Source organism: Strix uralensis, chromosome 1 (genome assembly GCF_047716275.1).
Source record: "Strix uralensis isolate ZFMK-TIS-50842 chromosome 1, bStrUra1, whole genome shotgun sequence".
In the NCBI taxonomy this organism is placed as follows: Eukaryota; Metazoa; Chordata; class Aves; order Strigiformes; family Strigidae; genus Strix; species Strix uralensis.
The window spans coordinates 61,432,249-61,455,102 of NC_133972.1; the positions used below are offsets into that span (position 1 = coordinate 61,432,249).

Below are 22,854 nucleotides of genomic sequence, written 5' to 3' on the forward strand. Positions count from 1 at the left end.
CCTGAAAAAGGAAGGTAAAAGTAAAAAGATTATTCCTTTTTAAAGAGATGGGTTACTTAAAAATTCGTGTGCACTAAACCCAATCTGATTACCTTAACTGTGTCACATTTGATGATTTAAAAAGAAAATAAAATTCCTTTTTGAAATACAATCCTTGAAATCATCAAATAGCCAAGTTGGAGCCAACAGGAAGCTCCTTGCTACGTACAGCCCTGCCTTAGGAATCAAATGTTTGTGGCCCTTTTCCTACAGGTTTGTGGATCTCATAGTATTTTGGAGAGATTCAGTGGTGGCAGATCTATATATCTGCATAAAATGTCCCTGAAATCTATGGGACATTGGTGATGGGCATGTCAAAATGAATCAGATTATAAAACTCTTGTTTAAAATAGGAAGATGCTACAGGCTGGTCCTTGACTGCCTGATCTCTGCCTGCTGTGTGCTAAACAGCTTCTCTGAAGCCAGGAGCCTTGGCTCAGTGGTATTGTAAGATTTTGCTATTTTTTCCCTTTGCCTCATAAAAATTCTTGTATACCAACTAGTCTCTGCTCAGGAGGGATTTTTTTTTTTATTATGTTTTAGTATACATATCCAGGCACAGATTTTCTAGGAGAAAAGAACAGGATCTTTAGCCTCCCTCCATTCTCCAGTAGCAACAGCCTCTTGGCAAGGACAAGCAAACTATCAGAGGATGGTTTCCTCCCATTAACTTTCCGGTTAAGACTAGTAACATGTTAGCTGACCCTCTCCCCTAACACACTATGGGGCTGTGCAACTCTTCCAGATCCCCATCCATCAGGTCATAGCTCTGTCCACTGCAATGCTTTTTCCTTCATTATAGAAAAGATCACACAGTAGGTGTTTTGATTGTATCTAGGCCACCACTATTTTTTACCTTCTTTAGAAACCTTTCTTCTAATGCAATATATTTCTATGTCCCTAAAGATATCCTTTCTGGAAGCGTCACTTCTTGAATTGCTTTTCAGTAACAGGTTTGATTTACAAATCTCGTGTAAAGACGCACACACCCGACAAACACTGCACAAAACAAAGCTGTGTGTCAGGGGCTCTTTTGTAACTGAAAAAACATTCAGGCTGCAAGAGAGAGCAGTATCCTGCTTCGCTGGTCGGGTGGGAAGCGTGGTGGAACGACAGCTTTAGCAGAGCTCCCATTTGGCGGAAGACAAGCTGCAAGCTTTTTGCACCTTCTGTTAAACCTGCTGAGAGGGCATGAGAGTCTTTCTTCTTTAAAGCATGTTTGGGAAGAACTATTCAACATAGCAGAGATTGTCTATGGAAAAGGTTTTCTAAGCAAACTGCTTTTTATACTTTCAGTGAATCCTTTCTAGGAGCTTTTTCTAGACAAGTGTTGCTACAGATTGGGCTGTTTTAATGAATACTCCGTCAGGAACCGCTTTGACTGATGTTTGGGCCACAGGCACCCCCAGCTCTGCTTCCGACCCCCATCCAGACCCTGTCCCCTAAACAGTCTGTCCCTTTTTTAATCTGTTTAAGGATGTTAACTTCAACGTACCTCGTAAAGGTAGTATGGAGTTTAAGTTACAAGTACGAACTGTGTATAATGTCAGATTATTCTGTTGCTTACTGTGGGAGAAGATGACAGGCTCTGAAAGGTAATTTGGCTGTATAAGTAGGCTTACAGTACCAAGTGTTCACTTTCTTAATTTTCATGTTAAAGGGAGGGGAAGATTTCTGGTTTTTACCACCGTTACTTCTTTCTGTTCCCTCACCTGCTTGGACGATTTTCGGGTACATGGGGTAGAAGGAATAGGGTTTTAGTTGACTTTTGGAAAACCTTTGGAACTGAATTCCTGATGCCCTGCTGTACTGAATCTCTAGCCTTGGAACATCTGCAGAACTTAAGACCTGCACCAATATACTCTGATGGGCCATGATTCCTGCCATGGCCAGTTAATTTTTCTTTGGCAATGCTTTTCCTAACATTGTTGACTTCACTGAATGCCAAGTACAATCTTTAACAACATGTATTAATTAACAGCACCTTCTCAGTTCAAGCCACTCTCTGTGCCAGTCCATGTGCAGGGTGAGTTCCTAATGCCCCAGTACTTGAGCCATGACACTTCAGCCTGGCAATTTTTTAATTCTCCTCAACAGCTGTATTGTTGTTGTGACTTGCATATGTGCTTGAACTTCAGTTTTAAAAGCCTTTGGTGTGATGTGAGCTGTTGTAGTAATTTTTATCAGTGGGCTTTTGTATCTTTTTCATTACCTGATGTTAGAGACATTTGGACTTATATTTTCTAGGTACTGAAGAAGAAACAGTTTTCTCCTGAAGCTCGGTAGCTCGGGGTTTCAGGCATTTCTTTGTTAGCACTGGTACATGTTAGCATTCTATTTTTTATAGCACAAATAAGCTTGAAGTTAACTCTCTTTTAAGTGTATGAATTAGCCATAAGACTGAGTGTGTTTTGTCCCCAAAGCTCAAGATTCCCATGCTTGCCATCCTGAGATACATCCTTTTTGCTTAGCTTTGAGCCTAGTTAAGTCAGTGCTTAATGTAGTATTCTTTTAATTCCAGTCCTACATGGAAGATCATCTGAAAAACAAGAATCGTCTGGAGAAAGAGTGGGAAGCTCTCTGTGCTTATCAGGCTGAACCCAATGCCACCACTGTTGCACAGCAGGAGGAAAATACCCAGAAGAATCGCTTACAGGCTGTGGTACCATGTATGTACACTTTAATTTGGATGATTCTTTTTTAAGTTCTTGATACTTTTCTCAATATCCTTTGCACAGTGGTTTGAAAGCTACGGATGACAGGCAAACAGAATCCAGAGTAGCTTATATGTGTACTATAAAACTGTAGCTGCAACTATGGGCTGGGTGCATGTCCTGTTGTCATATCAGACACTGTTTCTCTCCTTATAAGTTGCATATATGTTACAAAAATGCACAGCTATGTCACATAACACTGCTACTGCAGCTGTGCTGTCTCATGAAATTCAATAGCCAGAGTGCTTTTCAATGCTGGAATATACTTTCTGTACAAGAGTGGCATCTGTAGCCATTCAACAGAAAGAAGTTTGGCTTGTGTTTAGACAAGTTGGTATCATGTCCATCCAACAGTAATACCAGCAGTCTATAATCAGAGCTAGATGATCTGTTCATCAGATACTCAGCTGTACTGAATGAGCCCCTTTAGGTTTCAGTGCATAAGCTTGCAAACTGGCTTCTCTCTCTGCTATGCTTAGAATAAAAAGAGAAAAAGAAAAAAAAAATCACCCAGTGTTTATATTCCTAGAATCTGCTCTTTCCTGTAAGCAGCCACCTTTCTGAGCTTGAAATAAAAGCAACATATTTTTCCTATGCAAATATATGTATCTCATAGATTACATTGGTACTCTATGGCCACACATTTTATTAAGCAACCAATGAAACAAAACTGAAACTGAGAATATATGCACAGTCCACAGCAACAAAAATGCTCTCAATCAGTGTGCCCACAATCCAGCTGGGTAGTTTGGCAAACATATATAGCTATTTTAATTTTTAAAGTGCCCTGAAAACATTAATTTTCCCTATGAGAGCCTCAAGTAAGTACTATTCCTCCTTTGGAAACGGGGAAATGACAGGTAACACGTTAAGTAAATGTCAGAGCCAGATTTAGAGTGAAGATTCTTTGAAAGTACATGATAATTTAACTGAGCCTATGAGTCCTTGCATATTTCCTTCAGCAGGGTTTGGCTCTCTTGTTTATGTAGTGGCTCTTTTTGCAATACTTTGCTGCTTAGAAGAGGAGTACCGTAGTTTGGCAGTATGAATTCTCCTGAGTAAATGTGGTGCTGGTCTTCTGGGGCAACAGCAACAATTTGCTGACTTCCATATGTTTTGGGATCAGGTCTGTTGAAAAGTTCTAAAGAAGTCATCATGAAAGTAGTGCAAGACTTCTGTGCTCTTTTACATCCTGAAAAAATAGCATTCAGCCAACATGATAGGAAGTGAAAATTGCTCCATGATAATGTGTATTGATCCAAGTTAATCTTCCTGCTTAAAGTGTTCTTTTTGGTATGGACAGTCAGACCATGTTAAGCTATCCCAAGTCCCTGCTCATAAATTAAGACAGATTGTTTCTGGTTACTGCCTTGAAGACAGCATGGGAGCTACAGGTGTTGCCAGAAATTGATGCTGGTTATTCACAGAATCACAGAATCATCTAGGTTGGAAAGGACCTTGAAGATCATCTAGTCCAACCATTAACCTAACACTGACTATTCTCAACTACACCATATCCCTCAGCGCTATGTCGACCCGACTCTTAAACACCTCCAGGGATGGGGACTCCACCACCTCCCTGGGCAGCCCATTCCAACGCCTAACAACCCGTTCTGTAAAGAAATACTTCCTAATATCCAATCTAAACCTTCCCTGGCGCAACTTGAGGCCATTACCTCTTGTCTTATCGCTTATTACTTGGTTAAAGAGACTCATCCCCAGCTCTCTGCAACCTCCTTTCAGGTAGCTGTAGAGGGCGATGAGGTCTCCCCTCAGCCTCCTCTTCTCCAGACTAAACACCCCCAGTTCCCTCAGCCGCTCCTCGTACGACATGTGCTCCAGACCCTTCACCAGCTTCGTTGCCCTTCTCTGGACACGCTCGAGTAATTCAATGTCCTTTTTGTAGTGAGGGGCCCAAAACTGAACACAGTATTCGAGGTGCCGCCTTACCAGTGCCGTAGGAAATGCATCTGCATGATACAACAAGCAGTAAGATATGGACCCTCAGACTAGACCATTCAAGCTCTGAATCCGTAAGTAACATAGCTGCGGCAGTGCTAAAGAGTAGAGATTTCTAGCTTGGGTGTCATGCCACACTAGAGAGCTGAACTATTTTTAGAGCTAAGATAGTCTGTCTCTTTTCATCATATTGTACCATGTGGATGAATCAGCCAACACTGATCAGCCTTCAGTTGACAAGTCTGTGCCATTGCTTTTTCCATGGCATATTGTTATGCCTGTTCTTCCCTTCGCTGAGCCTAGACTGAATCAGTACTACCTGGGAAAGTATTTGGACACGGACAGGGTGGCTGCAATTTAGCTGAAGCTTTAATTAGAAGTATTTTAGCACATTTAAAATCCCTTAGTACTTTTACAAGAGTAAAATGATATTTTTTGGCTTTGTTACAATGTGGAAACTTTTGTTACAGCTATTAGCAGAGTGGGAACTTTCCTTTTTGACTGAATTGAACAAAATTACCTGCCCTCACTTTCTGAAGTTACTGTGCACTAGTAAACAGCTGTCCTGTTATATCCTTAAAACTACTTTGATGATGGATGGAAAGTGTGGCATAGAGTTTAAGCAATGTTAAATTTTGATATGGTGATGGTTATTGTAGACTCTAAGATTAGGCTGAGATGAGAAAGAGCCCAGTTTGCCCACCTTTTTTTGACTATGTTTGACATCAAAACTATAGCAGAAGTCACAGATTTGCTTCATAATAAATTAAGATGGAAAGCTGATATGCTTTTGATATGCTACAAAGTTGTTATGTTACATTCAAAGTATTCTCATGGAGTAATGCCTTGTTAGCATTTCCTTACCCTTTTCATATTCATAATCACCTTGGCAAGGTAGAACAAGATTACCAATTCATGTAAAAGATTTCATCTTAGTAAGGCTTCAAGGAAACTTTAATATCATGTTGTATTTACTTTGCATTTTCCTTTCTTAACCAGTCTTAAAATGATATGATATTTTTTACTGATTACATAACTGATGTAATTTCTAGATTAACATTATATTTAATCTCACAATTTTATCAAAGCTTACTTTTACACCTTTCTGCTCTATTTACAAACAGCTTTCAAAGTACTTGGTAGCAGAACACCTTGACATTGTATTTAATTAATTACTGGTTAAAAAAATTCTAACAATTGAACTTGCACCTTCTAGATTAACAAAATTGCATCCTTTTAGCCAACCAACAAGCAGACTGCTATAATTTAGGGAAATGGGATACTTTTTTTTCTGTATGAACACATGGGCAGCTCAATTTGTTGATGTCCAAAAAAAAAAGCTTTCCAGACTTTATTTTCTCTTCTTACATCTTTGCAAAATAAATCCATCTCAACAGGGTCAATACTGTATGTTGTTATTTATGTATACCATAGATACATATAGGTATTTAAACATTTGGCAAACAAGTTTTTGCAGTGAACATCTGTCAAAAGCTGTCTACTGCAGTTGTGTTGATGGGTTATGGTATATATTAGAGCAACCTGGTTACCTCTGTGCTTTGGTTTTTCTCCAAAGGAAAGCAAAGCATTTGGGGGCAGAGTGTGCACCCAGCTCTGAGGCTTGTGTGCAGTCAAAGCACAGCCAGGGGATGTGCACTAAGGACAGGAACACCTGAGCAGAGGGTACTTGCTCTGGGCATGTTCATTATCCTTGTCAGTAATGCATGCACAAATAGTACTCTGGAATAAATGAACTTGATTTCAGTTCAGACCCAAGAAGAGTTCTGTTTTGTGCAAATAACCTATGGGCAAAATAGTGACAATCAATAAATTATGATTCTTCACAGTCTTCAGACTGCTCCGCTTTTGCTCCTCAGTAGTTCTTCACTTTCTTACTCCAGTGTAGTTCTGTATAGTGGTTTGTATGGAAAAAAAAAATCAGTCTAAATCTAGAAGGTAGAGAATGATGATCCAGGCAGAATGTGCAAGGTTGAATGTTGTGAGATTCACTCTGCAATGTGATGCCTAGATTCAGACAACCCAAAGTCACCCATATGCCTTGTTTCCAGCCTTTCCTTGTTGGTTCTGTTCCTTCAGAAGTATCTGACTAAAAGGAAACAGAAGACAGAGGGAATTAGGTAACATGTGAGTCTTACAAGCTTTCAATCCCCACCTGTAAAACAACAAAGGTAACAGAGCATTAAATCACCAGGCCACTGTGAGATAAGTAGGACTGTGAGATGGCATGCTACTGTACTATTGGTCACTCCTGCTAGATATGATGTTTTGCGCTCAACTGAATCCAGTGCCACTTGAGATGCCTAAAGTATTCAGGGTACCCACGCAGAGCTAGTAGATATAAGACAGGCTCTATGGGAGACCTGTGCCCTCCTAGATGCTAGCCTAAGTGTCCTTAGGGCACCTCAGATATCACTAGAAACCTACACTGAGGCATTGAGTCAAGTTCTCTGGGCATGATTCTGTGAAATTGTAGATTAAGGTGCCTAAATTTAAGTGTCTCCATGTAGCTACCTCCATATGAGACAGGTGTCAGAGCACCCGTTAACAGCCAGTGAAGAGCTAGTCAGTGGCTTCAAGAGAGCTGTGCAATAGCCGGAAGTTGGTATTTTGTTTACAGTGGAATTAATAGCTCTAGAATGCCCTCATATACCCTGTGTGAGCTTCAGATGCTGGTCCAGTAGGGTCCAAGTCTTTAGGTCTTATATCATATGTGTTATCCTTGTACTATGTCTCATCTACTCTACAGTTTCTCAAACAGTATGACATGTTCATATTTAGCCAGCTAAATCAAGCTTCATTAACCATAACCTAGTCCACATGAAAATATCTATATGTAGACATCAAAACTTCAGTTTTTCAGTCTATAAATTGAGTTTTTATAAACTGCAAACTCATGTGTGTTTGCTTTATATTCTGTCCTTTATCCTTTTTACTTTATAATTTATACTTTATATTTTATATGTATATAAAATACAACATTGTGCTATATTTCTCTTCAGCTATAGGTTAATACCAGCCTTGTTTAGGAAGCCTTTCTCTGCCACACATATCCATCTATATGTTTTGCTTTTCTTTCAGCTGTGGCTTGGCTGGAGCAATAGCAAATGCAAAGTAGTTCATCATTCAGCAGTAGCTATTGTAGATGTTTGAAATGATGACTAGCTGTAGCTTGGTCAGATTGCAGTAGCTAGTAACAGCATTTGTCTTCTCTCTCACTTACTTCCTTATTACTGTCCCTATCCTCCTCTATTTTTCATCTTTCTTTCTTGCTTTTTAGATTGATCTTATATATCTTCCTTTTTTGTCATCCCCTTCCTTCCTTTTATTTCCTGCTTCTCCTGCTTCTCTTTCCTTGCCTCTAGCATAATCAATATGCAGTTTACAAAAAAAAAATCTTGTACATTCGGCATTTTCCCCATAGTTGCTTATTGTTACCATAACAAACTGGAGTCCATGGCATTCTTTCTTTTTTTCTTTTTCTGCCTGTTTCTGAAGAGCTATTATGCTAGTTCCTAGAAGCTTTGAGGTGATAACAGGCATAGACAAGCACAATCTGTTCACTGTCAATATGAACGCTTGATGCTGTAACTGAAGCACACATGGGTGCAAACTCTTGATATATGCAGAAAACACATGTACAACCTTTTTTGCACACTTTTTTTTTCTGAGTGCAAATACAAAGTCTCACCACCTTTTCACTACCAGAGCCTTAACATGTCTCACCCTCCAAGACAGCAGGATAATGATATGGCACACTAAATCAGAAGGTCTGGATAAAACATTGTGTGTTACAACAAAGATCCCGAAGTCCCTGATCTGACACTTGACTTGTATTGGACAGTCACAGTGACATCTGTTTGCTAAATACTGATGAATCACTGTCTGCTTTCTCTCCCTCATCCATTTGAAAACATTTCACACATTTTCTTTGGTGATTAGTTCAAACACTTTTGCTATCCAATGAATGGGGCTTATCCTGAGTGCTTACTTAGCTTCAGATATGTGAGAGACCACATTTGGTGCATGTAACCTGCATATCTCCTGCATAGCCAAAAGGTTTCAGAGCTGCAGTTCTTCAAGCTCTGTGACAATGCTCAATGTAAAGCTTCTATAAAAACGCTTGGGTAGCCCCAAAATCTCAGAAGTCACAAGTTCATTTTTATGTTTCAGATTTTTGTGCAGTGGTGTCAAAGTACAGTGCACGTGAATAATGTGCATGAACGTGTTCCCTTTCTCGTCTTCTTCATCCTCCTATGGTGTTGAAAGCTTATCAGAGGAAATTATTTTATGTGAATAGTAAAGAATTGCTCTTCATTTGACAAGACTTGTTCACCTCTGATCTTATTCCAGGAGAAGGTTGCTCATATTGGTGGGCTTAAATACTGCTGATGAGATGAGTGACTATAAACAACATTCATATAAGCACACCTTTGTCTTGCTCAGACATTGAACTGCCATGACATTGTTGGTGAATAAACCTAAGCAGAGCCCAAACCCTCTGTCTCTACTTTCCTGTGTGGTACTTACAATCTTTGATAGCTCATTTATTGTTCCTCATTATTAAAATAATGTTTGGTACTTAGTAGTTTAAAAAGTCACCTTGTAATTCTGCTGTTAAGAATGGTGTCACGGGCCAGTAGAAAAGGTACAAAGGGGAACAGGGTGTATTCCTGTACTCCTATTTTGTCTATTTGAATAATTGGTGGAAAGGTCCTCTCAAAACATCAGTATCCATGTTCAGCTATAGAGGGTTACAGAAAGGGCAGCTCCATGACCTCTCACCACAATATACTGTGCAGGGTAGGTTTGCTGAGAAGTATAAATTGTGCTGGTTATGTGTCAAGTACAAGTTGTTTGAGTTTCATATGTAAAGACTAGACATCTTGCGTAAATTATCTGCACGTGGTCTGGTCTGTCTTTCTTTAGTCAATGGAAAGAAATGGGCATTTCTTGAGTGCAATTTGGCCTGTTTGAGACAGCTAAATCAGGATGAGATGATTCATGACATAAAAATATTTCTTTTCCCTTAGCAGAAAGTGAGTCTAGATGACTGGACGAGCTGCAGACGTCTACATTGTCACTGTCTAAATACAGACAAATAAAACCATCCATTACATAGTCCTGAGCTAAAAACAATAGACTAGAGTTTGAGGTGTACCAGCTCTAAACATAATTGAGATAGCACCAGTAAAAATACAAGTTAAAAAGTGATAAAAGAATCTTGATGATGTGCAAACAACATGAGTAAGTCTCCTCTGTCCAGAGCTGCTGTTTTCTTTAGTAGTGGTGTCTGAAGTAGCTATCTTACCAGCAGTATAATATACCTGTATGTGCTCCAGTTGTACTTTCAGGTGCAGTTTTTAATGGCATTTTCTCTCTCCCATGATCATCTCCAAGTCATATTGTCTCCCCACATCACTAGCGTAGCACCACACAGCACTGGTCTTTGATCAGGACAGATTCACTTACTGTCCACCTCTCAACTGTACTTCAGTGTTGCTGCTGTTCATTTTATAGAGAAGCCAGATGGACAAAGTACATCAGTTTATTTCTTCCATGACCCTGAAAACACAGGAGTGTTTTTTATAATACTGTTTTTATCTAGTGATTTGCCTAGTTTAAATCTTAAACTCCCTGAGCAGTAGAGATTCCACTTTTTTCCTATGAGAAGTTGTAGGACATTATGGTGCATCTCATGAAGACAGGCTTTCTGATACTCAGCCTCTGAAATATCTTTGTCCTTCATTCCTGAGTCAGGCTGTGATGCTGTGGCTGTATCAAGGCTATGCTAGGTTAGGAGTCAGAAGAAAATATCCTTTCTGATATTTACCATTTACCTGTCTTGAAATGCACATTAATCTGACTTTGAATTGTTTAACTTAAAATGTATAGAATACTTGTATAGAAACTTTCTTCTCTTATTTTCTCCTTTGCAGATGATCATTCCAGGATATGTCTGAAAGGTGAAAATAGCCACGACAATTCAGACTACATCAATGCTAGCCCAATTGTAAGTACAGAAACCTATGAGAAATAATCCAAATAGTGAGTCCCTGTCTTTCCTTGTTGTTAAAATATGCTAACTTGAGGCACCTGACTGCTGAGGTTGTGCAACCTCAGGTTGTGAGCTCCTCACAACTCTGATGTCTCAGGCTGTCCTTTCAAATTGAAGAGAAATAAATCTTCTACGTGTACATGCAATACCCTTAAAGTTTATATACTAAGAAAACAAAGTCACTAGGTAGTCTTTGTTCTACCTTGTAATACTGTCAGGTTTTCTGTACTTGATATTATTAACTTACAGATTATAAAATTAAATTATATACCCTTGGTGGAGCTTTTCTTTCTCTGAGGATTTAAAACCTGCTTGGTTTTTTTTGCTTTGTCCTACTAGGTACAGTCATAGGAGGAATGGTTTCGGTAGGCATGGAGAACTGAGCTCCACAGAGTTCTGAACTTCTGCAGCAGGAAGCAACATTTCCTCTTGCCTTTCTTCCTCTGTTGCCGTACCAATGCATAGCTTGGTGTTTCTGTAGTTCTCCTGGTTCTTCTCTGAGCTTGCTGTTTTGAAAGCGAGAAAGAAATGCCTTACCACTTGCATATTCATTCAAACTGCAAAATAGGTCAATCCAATTTTTGCTTCCAAATACTCCAGTGTGGCCCAGCTGCCCTTTCTCACCCTATGTAAGCTGAACATGAATCCTTTCTTGTCTGTGAAAGGTGATAGGGAGAAAAGGTCTTTATTTTTAGACACAAAGCAGGTATGATAGAGCCAGTAGCATTGCCCTGTCATAGCATCTTAATGGAAGTGTCATGATACCCATTTGAAGGGGGAAAAAGGCACTGTGTCCTTGACCTCTATGAGATGCTAGTATTGGAGTCACTTCTGCTCATGGTTCTTATTCACATTAATTAGGCACTAAAAAGTTATTACAGGGAAAGTATGAGAAAGAACTTAGGATGGAGAATTAGATACCACTGCAGTGGGCTGTGTACGCCATTACTGGCTCATTTTCCTGGGGAGTATCACTCCCCCAGTTAAATCACTTTGTGTTGGCAAGGCAGCTGACAATTTGCAACAGCATGAAATTACAGGCTGCTTCCTTCCAATGTTGTTGACAATACTTTTTTCCTTAAAAAATCCCACAACTGCATAGAAACTGTTCTCTGAACTTTGTTTCTGTTACTTTCAGCAGAGTTCAAAAGCTTCATTTCCTTGAACATATAAAAATGTTTTATTCAAAGAGTTAAAAAATACACAAAACCCAACAAACATCTTTGGGATGCTTTTGTCTTTGGCTTAGGGTAGAGGGGAAACCACCTGCACGCTTCAAGGACTGCCAGCTGCCATTTTAGAGGACAGGGGTAGACGCTCACAGATTAGAGCCAGTTTTGGACTACTTTTAAGTATGTCTCTGATACACCAAGCTCTAGCTGGCCCCAGGATCAGGAGATCAGAGTAACTTGGCACTCCAGGGAATATGCATCCTGCTTGTAAAGTCATGCACAGAGGTCCGGCTCCAGGGCTTCAGTGCTCTGTTTGCCTGTCTTCAGGGCACAGTCAGTGGGTTATGTTTGGTCAAGCCTTAATTTGATAGTAGAAGCTGAGAGGTTTTGTAGCAAGCACAGGAGTGGGAGGTGTTAACCGGAAGTGAGATGTTTTATTATTGTAAGAGCTTGGTTGTAATTTGCATGAGTACAACATGGTGCAGAAAGGGAATTACAGCATCTTTAGACAGTACTAAGCCAGGTTCAATGGTGGCAGCAGTACAGATGCTGTGGTTTTACCAAATAACTAATACAGGCTTCTGCAACCTGCCCAAAAGTCTGTGTAGACACAGCTTAACTAGTTTTAGTACACAAATTTGGTTGGGGAAGGGGTAAATTCTTGCATGTGTGTATATGCCTGTTGCAGTTGTAATTCTGGATTATAGTGTATCTATTCCCTTAATTACATGGAAGAGAAAAGTATTAGATTAAGTAGTGTTGGGGGTGGAGAGACAGGACTAGGATTGATTTAGCGGGGAAGAGATTTGCTCTGTCTGGATGCCCAAAGCTAATGCAGGCAGAGGGTCTCTGCTGCCACAGCTTTAACTGTCATGTAAAACTTGCCTTTCTATCCAGCACTTAATAAGGGTATTTTCTTCGGCAAGGTTGGAAGGTATTTTCTTTTTGTAGCTTTCCCAGACTTAAGAGTTTTGTTCAATAAAACAAGTCACACTGATAAAGCAAAAATTCTCTATGGTTGTTTCTATATCTCTTACAGAAATATTTCTATGCCCAGAGATAAGTGGGAGCATAAGTGTTTCATTGGATTGGGACAAGCACCCAATATCTTGCATAGCCATGAAAAACTGCCAAGATAAACTCTTGAGTTCCTCTTCTTCATGGTAGGATAGGGACCCTACTGTGTGGGAAGGAGTGCCACAGCCCACATTTTGTAGATGACCTGTTATTCCAAGGAAAGAGATGCTCCAGATGGTTTTGTGAGTTTGTTTCACTAAGTCAACAGTCATTTTGCTATTTTGAAAGCAATAGATAAAATGTGTGTTTCCTGAAGGTGATGCTGTGGGAGGTTGATAGGAGGAAATCACTACTTTGCAAGCCCATAGTTTGCAGAGATTCCCTGCAAACTGTTTTATATCAAAAGAAATTAAATATCTTCAGGTTAGTGTAAACGTATTTGTTAATCTGGTATAGTTTTTGTATAATGAGGTAGAATATAGGAGTACCAGAGGCATTCAGTCTCTGTTCTCCCCACCTCAGAAGACTACTGGAATATTGGGCACCTGGTTCTGCAATATTTACTGTGGCTGTACAGCTATTTCAGCCTGAGCTGGACATACATGCTATTACTACTGCTGTTTATTTGATATCTTTTCTGTTAGCAGACACACATTTAATCAACATCTTTGTAAGTGTACCGCGGATGTGGAGTACCAGTAAATCTGCCTTTATTCGCTCTTGCAAAAATTCTGCCATTTCTTTCCTTCTGACTGCTGCCTTTCAACTTAAATAACCTCAGTAATTATCATGCCAATACAGTGATGTTCCTGGTGCATTTGCGCCTTGCAGAGCTTGGGTTAGGAGTGAGCATTGTAGTGAGCTGCAAGATGGGCATTAATGGCACAGGATCAGTGTGGTCTGGACTGACTGGAAGAGGCTTTTTCCTCCCTGCGCGTGTGAGCTGTCTGGTAGGGGAAGAGTGTAAAGTAAAGTAATTATATTTGAGCTTCAGAAGGAGAGGCTTCCAGTCGTGTACATGTCGCTGGGTATCTCCAGCTTCTGGGTCACTGGTCCAGTCTCCAGCTGCGGCTCACTCAACCTTAACTTAAGTCTAAATGAGTGCAGCAGTACACCATAAAAAAATCCCTGTGCTAGACAATGAGCTGGCCACCTGCCCACGTTTCTTCCTTTTAAAAAATGCTACCCCCCTCAAGACCTCCTTTCCCTCCAATATGTTGTGAAAACTGCGGTTAGATTGATGGCCTCACCACAGCTGGGAGTGGGTGAGGAGAATCAGCAAAGATTTTGTCCAAACTCTTCCCATAGGTCTTTAATTTTTCTGTAGCGTGAGGCCAGGCAAAATGAGTCCTTAGGATAAATCTGCAGAGTAAAAGCGAGGTAGAAATCTGTTTCCCCCCTCTCTGAAATAACATAAAGTACTATGATAATAACTCTGCTATCGGCAGCTGAATGAAAGGCTTGCAATTACAGCACAAGAAGACCCTGACTGTGCAGAATAAAACTGTGATAATTACATCTGTCATATTTGTACTTAGTCCTCATTAAATTTCGGGAAAATCATCCAGTAGTAAATAATGTGCAATCTTTGCTTTTAAATCAGAGGTCATGAAAGTAAATGGGAATTCTGTTTTTCCTCATAGGGTGTCTGAGAGAGAAAAAAATCCCATCAACTACATTTAAAAACTCAGTTTGCTTATTATTGAAGACACCAGACTGAGGAATGTCATTAGCATGACAGTTTGCTCAAACACAGCATCCAAATTTCATCACCAAGAATAGACTCTGAAATTCATAATGGCATTCACAACCAGATTTACTTTTTTCATTCCATTAGGGGTTTTAAAGGAAGGATTTAAAAATTGGTTTAATTTTTAATTCAAATATGAAGATGAGGACTAGTTTTAATTTTAATGCTGAGATGAATGCGATTACAAATTTCATCTGCATTTTCTGGATATGCTTTCTTTTAAAAAAACAAATATACTTTTTTACTTTTAGAGACTGTCTATATACTCTGTGTAATAAATACATGCATCAAAGTAGATTTTATTGGTATTATAAACACATTAAGTCTGGAAACACTGGATCTCATTCTGATTTAGGACTATTTCAGCTGGACTCAGAGGATTTAGATCAAGGCAAATACGGTGTGACTGAGACTGTATCTCACCCAGCATCTTTCTGTGTGGACAGTAAGGATCTGACAAGCTGAGAGGGAAGGTAAAGGGCAGGAATGAATCACTGTATCATTTACATGAGATTTCAGAATGGTCATTGATGCCTATTGACACTTTTACTTCAGTTTACAGTTTCAGAAGACTACTTAACAAGAATCAATATCTACCAGTCTCAAGTCCAAATACAATAAATTTCAGGATTTTGCATAACGTATTGATTTTGCATGATTTCGTCAGCATTATCAATGAAATCATGCAGCAGCACAATCTCTATCTAAAAACTGAAAAATAATCAGAGTTCTGCAGGGAATCCTTGCAAAATTCTAGGATAAGGCAACTGGATAGTAGAATTCTTCAAGGAAAACTAAAGGAGTAGCTTTTATTCTGTAGTAAAGCAAGGGTGAAATTGCGGCCTGGTACTAATTTAACAAAGGTACAACTAATTGTGATACTGTGTTCTTTATATATCTTCCTACTTTAAGATATTGTAAGTCAACTTATATTACAAAGGCCTGTAGAAAAACACAAGTCGTGCAGCTAAAGTTTTCTGTAGTTTTTCTTTTCCAACAAGAAATCTGAATGCTCCTCCTTTTTGTTTTCATTTGCTTTTGATATTGGTAGTGATGGAAATCACCACAGTCAATTGCGTGGTCAGTTATAGTAATCCTTGGTCCCTTTCTTTCCCTAATACAAAATCATGGAAAAATAGATTGAAACATTATCACCAGACTTGCCTTTGTTGTACTGCAGCAGAAAATGAGGATTCCACCATAGCAGAATAGTTGTAATAATTGCAGCTTTTCTTTCCAAAAATGGCTGTTTGATCCAGTTCTGATGTAAGTCTTGTGAAATTTATGCTTTGATGGGGACATAGAGGGAAAAATCTTGTTCTTTTGGAACAATTACTATTAGGGTGATTTTGGAAGGTAAAATGTAGCAAACAGTCAATTTTTGTTTTAATACTTGATAGTATGGAGCCTGCTGTTCTCTATTCTTCTCTGGAGAATACATTTTCTGTTCTATTTTCGTGAAGTGAGAAAACTGAAGGATCCCTAAAAGAAGATAATGACTACTGACATTTAAAAAAAGCCTTTTAGTTGTTCCTTGATTAGTTAGTTTAAAACCCATTGCTGACTTTATTTCTTTATTCAAACTTTTGTTAACTGTGATAGATTAACATGCCCTTGGTGTTCTTGGTGACCTTGACAGAATAAAAAACATAGCACAAACATTCAAGAACTGTCCCTTGCACCTACTCACGTTAAATTTAATGTGACCAGAGTAGTGATTTTTCACACTTTTCTTGAAATATGTGCCCTTTAAAACAGTACATATAACACAAAATTGATGAAACCATGAATTTCATTTAATTAGTTTAATCTTTGCTCTTATTTTTGTTCAGTTAAATATCATTTAATAGTGTGATAGGGCTTACTGCCATCTTCTATTTGCTCCAAGTGAGTTTCTGCTCATAATTGTTTTCTGTGCAACACAATGTGCTTGAAATGTAATAATTGTCTTTTGAATTATTGTTAAACTGCTGATACACTTCACTACTCTGTGCTTATTGTAATGTTTGCCACATTCCAACAGCACCTTTGTGACAGCGGTTGATTAATGCTGAAATGCAAAGATTGGCCTATTCCTGATTTATCAGCTGAATGTTGAGAAGTACTTCCTCCATGACAGAGCTATTTGCATCATCATTGATTTCTTCTGCCTTTGTTTTCTGGCATGTCTACATACAAAAGAATTTAGTTTAGGAAGAAATTCAAAGTAAATTATTATTTTTCTAAAGTTTGGTGTGTTCACTGTTGGTCACATTTCCAAGTCAGGCTCTTGTTAGACAAGTGACACCATTTTCAAGTGGATGCAGCCTACAGCAGTTTCCCCTGGGAGTAGCAAGCCCTCCTTGGTGCAGGGCAGTTTTCTAAGCTAAGAGTTGTAGTTCCAGCATAGGAAAACATTTAGGCACATGATTAAATCTTATAGATTTCTGTGGGATTCAGAGCAAAACAACAGAAGTTATTTCAGCCATAATGGAGAAAAAAAAATCCTCTAAGCCTGACTTTGCTTAATCACATTTGCAGTTGTTTTCAGCTGTGTTTAGATCAGTGTCTCAATTCTTACACAAACAAGTTGCCCAATTTTAAATGGTTCGTAAGGTTTTTTTGCTAATATCGCTTTCTGAAGAAAGCTAGTTTTTCCCTGATCTCAAAACACCTACAGTAGTAAATATCCTGCTATCGGAAGTGCTTTTGGCAAAAGGCAAAGAAAGAAAGGTTGAAATTTGTGAGCAATTGCTTGTTGTAAGAGTTTTCTGCTGATAAGAGAAGCATCTCAATGAAGCTTAGAATAAAATGATAGTATAATAGACATCCTGGTCAAGGATAACTATGGGTGGTGAATCAGAAGTAAGCTTTTATTCTAAATAGATTGAGTGACTTCATTTTACCTGTGTTGTGTTGTCATGGAGAATTTTAATATTAAGTCCAGCTTAATTATACATCAGAAAATTAGAAACATAAAAGTGTTCTCTTCCTTTTTGCAACATTCATCATATTGTTGTTCTGTTGGAATAACTTACATCTGTTCTTTTATGGTTCTTCCCTCTTTTATGTTGCACATAATTATGAGGTGCCTTCTTTTACGCTGACATGTACCATCACTGAAAATTTTGATAGGCTATGAATAAATTCAGTAGACGCCTGTTAATGCAAATGTGACTCACATTCATTCTTATTCAGATCTTTACTTATAGAACAGATTCGTGTATTGAGACAAATTCTCCCTTCAGCTACATGGGTATAAGTTAACTCTCGCCGACTTCACTGTCACTGAGTCACATCCGCACATCTGAGAGCTGAACTAGGTCTCTTTTCTTTATGTTCAAAGTTTTGTCTTGCCCAGTTCAGGGTTAGAATGAGTTTGTTAGTTTTTTAATCCTATCAGCAGATCTTCTTTTTCAGCAGAATGGGTCCTAAGATTTAGAACCAAGAAAACCACCCATCAGTTCAAAAACATTCATTGTAACACACTAATCCTATTTACTCTTGATGGCTTTGTTTCTTAGATTCTTTATTTTTTCTGCTCAGTGAATTTTCTGCTCCTTGAATTAAATGTAATAATTAAGGTCTTTAAGCAGAACTTCCTCTATTGAGGCCAAATCCATGCATTTAGATAAATCAGCTAACCAGAAAAAGCCAGAAACTGAATTTGTTCCCCAATTTTGCTGTTTTTTAGTTACATGTGCCCTTGACTGGCACAGTGGAAATGGAGAACATATTTAGATGTGTGGAGCATTCTTAACACTCAGTGTAGAAAAATGTTTCAAATGGCTCCTAGGTTGCTATGAAACCATGAGTACTGATCTCAAATAAATGCTTTTGTCAACCACCATAGATGATCTTACATTGCATATTGAGGGCTTAAGACATTGCTCATCATGTGTCCTGATATTCATCTGGTAGTATCAGTCTTTTGTGGAAAAAGTTCTTCTCTGAGCTTATAAGTAGAAATAAAATTCTTTGCTTGCCAATAAAGAATGGAGGGACACGACAGTCCTTTAGGAAGCCCCTTGTTTCTGCCCTCACATACTTTCTGTCTCTAAGACAGCAAGGGATTTTCTTTTAAATAAATCCAATCTGTGTTCTCTTTCCTTATTCCAGATGGACCATGACCCCCGAAACCCTGCGTATATTGCCACCCAGGGTCCTCTCCCTGCTACTGTTGCTGACTTCTGGCAGGTAAGTTAAATCTCTCTGAAAACTGAATTTATGTCACAAGTCAAACGTTTTCCTGTGCTTGTAGAAATGTAAGGTGTATAAAAATATGTTGTGCTTGAGTCACAATAGGTGGAAAAACCTACATTCAAATGTCTTTTTAAAATCTAGCACATGAATATTCAAGCCATTTATGTATATGACAAGCTCTGTTGATCTGGAAATTATATTGAAAACCTCAGGCCAAAGTATTCATATTTTACTGCTAGATCTATATAATTAAACTACTGCCAAGGACTAGATGATTTTCAGAGGGCCTGACCTTCTTAAGAGCGTAGACAGAATTCACTGTCACTCTCCAGATCAAAAAGGACCTAGCACTATGTGCCATGAATTTTTCCATTGAAACCTACTTCTCACATGTCCCAGTTCCCCAAAATGCTTGAATTGCTATGTATTTTCCCTACCACAGGTAGCTGAGTAAAAGGCTGAGTTAAAGACGCTGCTGCATAAAGTTAAGTAGGTGCATAATTTTTTGCAGGACGGGGGTAAAGGCAGTAGTTCCTGGTGCACAAATGTGAGCTTACTTTGCATGCAGTTTTTTTTATGTGCTCGTGCAGCTCTCAGATTTGGAGATATACATGCTGCCAGGCTAGGTGTGTGCAATTGTGTGATGGATATGCTGTGTTAGATGTTCCTTTATAAGTGTAAAAGTGCACCTGAGAGCTTACTGAAGCTGTTTGGGGAAGAGGCCAACTGGGGCTTATTATCAACATGAACATATGTTTTTATTTTTTGTTCTGCATTATGAATTTAGAAACATTTGTTCTCAAGATAAAGTATATCTATGTAAAAATTTCAGAAGTGCCATTGTATTTTGGGAGCTTGCATCAGTTGAAATCACCATCTCTCTTCAACTGTATCACTTGGTCTATGATTAGAAAATGTTAACTGATCCCTATGGAAGATGCTTTTCATGTCACAATTTCCTACTGTTTCTGATGAGGAATCGGGACATTTTCAAAAAGCTTGTTTGATTTTGGGTGCCTGGATATTTAAATGCTTAGTCTGAGATACTTTGAGACTGGTTTTTAGAAGTGCAGAGCAAATGATTTCTGCTTGAAGTCAGCTGAGCTGTTGGTCTGGCTTAAATTTTCAAGTAACTTGTGATTTTTGTCTTCACTATTTGGTAATTAGACATAGTTGAGAAGACTGATCTCTTCCCTTGGCAAGTGGATTCCTTGTAACAGGCATGATACTTGAAACTGTGTTTCTTAAGTTAAACATGCAAAATCAAATACCATGTTAGATATTCTGTAATGACATTTTATGATTCCTAAGGCCCATATTTTTAATGGTATATTTTTGCGTATTTGTATTTTTACATTTTGTACATTTTTACCCAAAGTGTACGTTTACATGTTGAAAAAATGTGTGTTTTCATTTTTAAAAAACACAGTTTAAGCATTGCTGCTGACACAGAAATGAGAATTAATCATACAGACATTGTATGAAGGATATATTTTGTTCTTTTCCCATTCCAATTTGCACAGTTAGGCAACCTCTTTGCACAGACACAGAGACTAGAACTGAAACGTTACTTCTTTGTTCTGTGATCCAGCCTTCTTCATTCAAACTTCATACTCAGAAGGTCTCTTTCTTGACTTTTTTTCTTTGTACTATTTGTGAGTGGAGAGTCCTCACTTTCCTTCACTTTCCTTCTGCTCTTTTTAGCGATTTCTCCTCCCAGTTATCCATCAGTGAAAGTTCACTCCATCTCCCCACCAGATTTGCTGTAAATATCTCCACAGAAACCATTTGGCAACCATGGATCAGCTTCTGCTCGAGTGTGGCTATGTGTCCATTTTTGATGTGATACTGTTTTATTGTTTCTTCTATTAGGTTCCATAGAAAAGTTTGTTTCTTGCATTTATTTTTATGATGTCTCTCACTTGAACATAACAACCTACCTGTGTCAGATTGGTCCATCACCCACTGTTCTTAAACTTCCTACAGATCACATATCGATGTGCTGGTTCCTGTCCCAAGCTTTTTATATGGCCGAGGGTATCAATGAGGCATAATAAACAAGCCAGGAGAGATTAACTCCTTAGAGAACACTGCATCCATAACTGCTGAAATGTAGTAAGTCCTTTGTACAAGTCAAAAGCCATGGCTTGAAGTTGTTGAGGTTTATGTCCAGATGCAGAAGCAAAGTTTACATCCATTTTTCAACTAATAGTACCTATTTTAAGTTAAAGCAGGGAATCCTGAACTTGCTATGGAAAATAGAGTATTAACTCCAGTCAGGGCAGAATCCTTTGATGTTTACTTGAATACAGTTTTCTGTAGTTTATACAGACCATGGTGCTGCCACCAGGGATTGTTTAAAGATTCAGTTATTCATTCCTGGTACATCTTCTCAGTGATTCTCCTCCCTCTCCCTCCTCCACTTAATACCAGCTGTTGCTGAACTGTGTTGCTTTTTTCCCCTTCTGTGTACTCAGTGAAGCAGTTTTCTGACTGATAGTGAGAAGAGTGACTGACTCCAGAGAGACCTGGGACTATTCTGCTGTTTCTTGTCTAAATGCACAATGTCATGCTTTAGCAAGTCCAACAGAAACTCCTGGAGCTTGGCATCACCTTCTATGGCAATATTTAATAGATGTATTTCTTCCTATTTTTGCAGAGACTTAGCTGCTAATATTCCCAAGAGCCTAGCTGAATGGTGGGCATCAGCCACTCCATTTTATCTTGGCTGAAAGGCTGCCCCAGCAAGAAGCTACTATAACCACTTCTGTAGGCATTTCAAGCTGATTTCTAGAAAAAACTCATCTACAAAGCATTTGTTTTATTTGAAAGTGTAAGACAACTTTCTTGGCATTTACAACACAGCTGATACCTATAATGAAATCCAAATTGCTGCTGATTTGTTCTGATTGTCTAGATTTCATGCTCAAATTCCAGAGAGAGTTTCTAAACTTAGTTTCCCTTAAACTTGCATTAGATTCTTCCACCCATCAGTGACTATGTCTACATTAGCAAGCAGTATGGCCCACTAGGAATGGATTTGTAGAATGTCACAGTACTTACTTTGTAGGTTTTACTTTAGACCAACTGTTCAGTGGTCCAACGGACCAAATGCCTATTGGCGAAAGAGAGGGCTACACATGCATCTGGAGGAAGCTTCTTCCGAAAGGAGCTCAGTTCCTGAGCTCTAGCACTGCTCTGCAGTGTCTGCTGCTCTTCATGTTTGTCATCTCCATAATCATGTGGTCACATCCATTATCTCTATTTAAGACCAAACAGGCAATGTAGTTTTCGATAATCTTTTTTCCTAGTTTTATTGGCACACCCCTCTAAAACCTGTTATGTTGATCCACCGCCCAGTATTTTTGTGCAAGTGCTATTAGACACTTAGCAATCAAATTCCCATTTACTGTTTCCGAGTTGCCCAGATCTGAACAGGGATCATGGTCAGCTCAGTGTGTCGTCTTTCCCAAACTGGGCAAAGCTTTTTCAGAAAATATTGATGATGCTTTGTCCAGTCTAATCTTGTTTAGCAGATCCATGCCTGGTACCACTATGGGACTGGAGGGGGACCAGTTTCAATCATCTCACTAGTGACCACTTCTTGGAAGATTATGTCCTTTTTGGTGAGGTGAGGAAGAAGAGCAGGTATTGTTCTTCAGTACCATCTAACTTGAGCCACTAGATTCAGCATTTTCTGTACACCTTTCTATTCATTTGGGTTTTCATGTTGACCTGAGAGAGATCAGCTTGATGGAAGTTTTTCTTTCAAAGATGCAATCTTTGAGCTGGAGATAGTCCAAACTCCTGTATATTGGTCATTTTCAAATGGTGTTCAAATTTCTGTATGTTGTGAAAATAATAATGATAAAAAAGACAAGAGTCTTACTGTGGATTTTCTTAATGGTGTAAGACCACTTCCAGGCATCAAACTTGCACAGTTGT

The 22,854-nt window shown here is 38.8% G+C and overlaps 1 protein-coding gene across 3 annotated transcripts in view; it reads left to right on the forward strand.

The window, feature by feature from the left end:
- The window catches only part of PTPRN2 (protein tyrosine phosphatase receptor type N2), a 691,070-nt gene that overhangs the window by 625,142 nt on the left and 43,074 nt on the right, over positions 1–22,854 (forward strand). For all 3 annotated transcript variants that reach the window (XM_074868529.1, XM_074868546.1, XM_074868538.1), the window contains 3 exons: positions 2,561–2,708; positions 10,670–10,743; positions 18,826–18,903. In XM_074868529.1, coding sequence (XP_074724630.1) covers positions 2,561–2,708; positions 10,670–10,743; positions 18,826–18,903 — 300 coding nt within the window. The remainder of the gene's footprint in view (positions 1–2,560; positions 2,709–10,669; positions 10,744–18,825; positions 18,904–22,854) is intronic.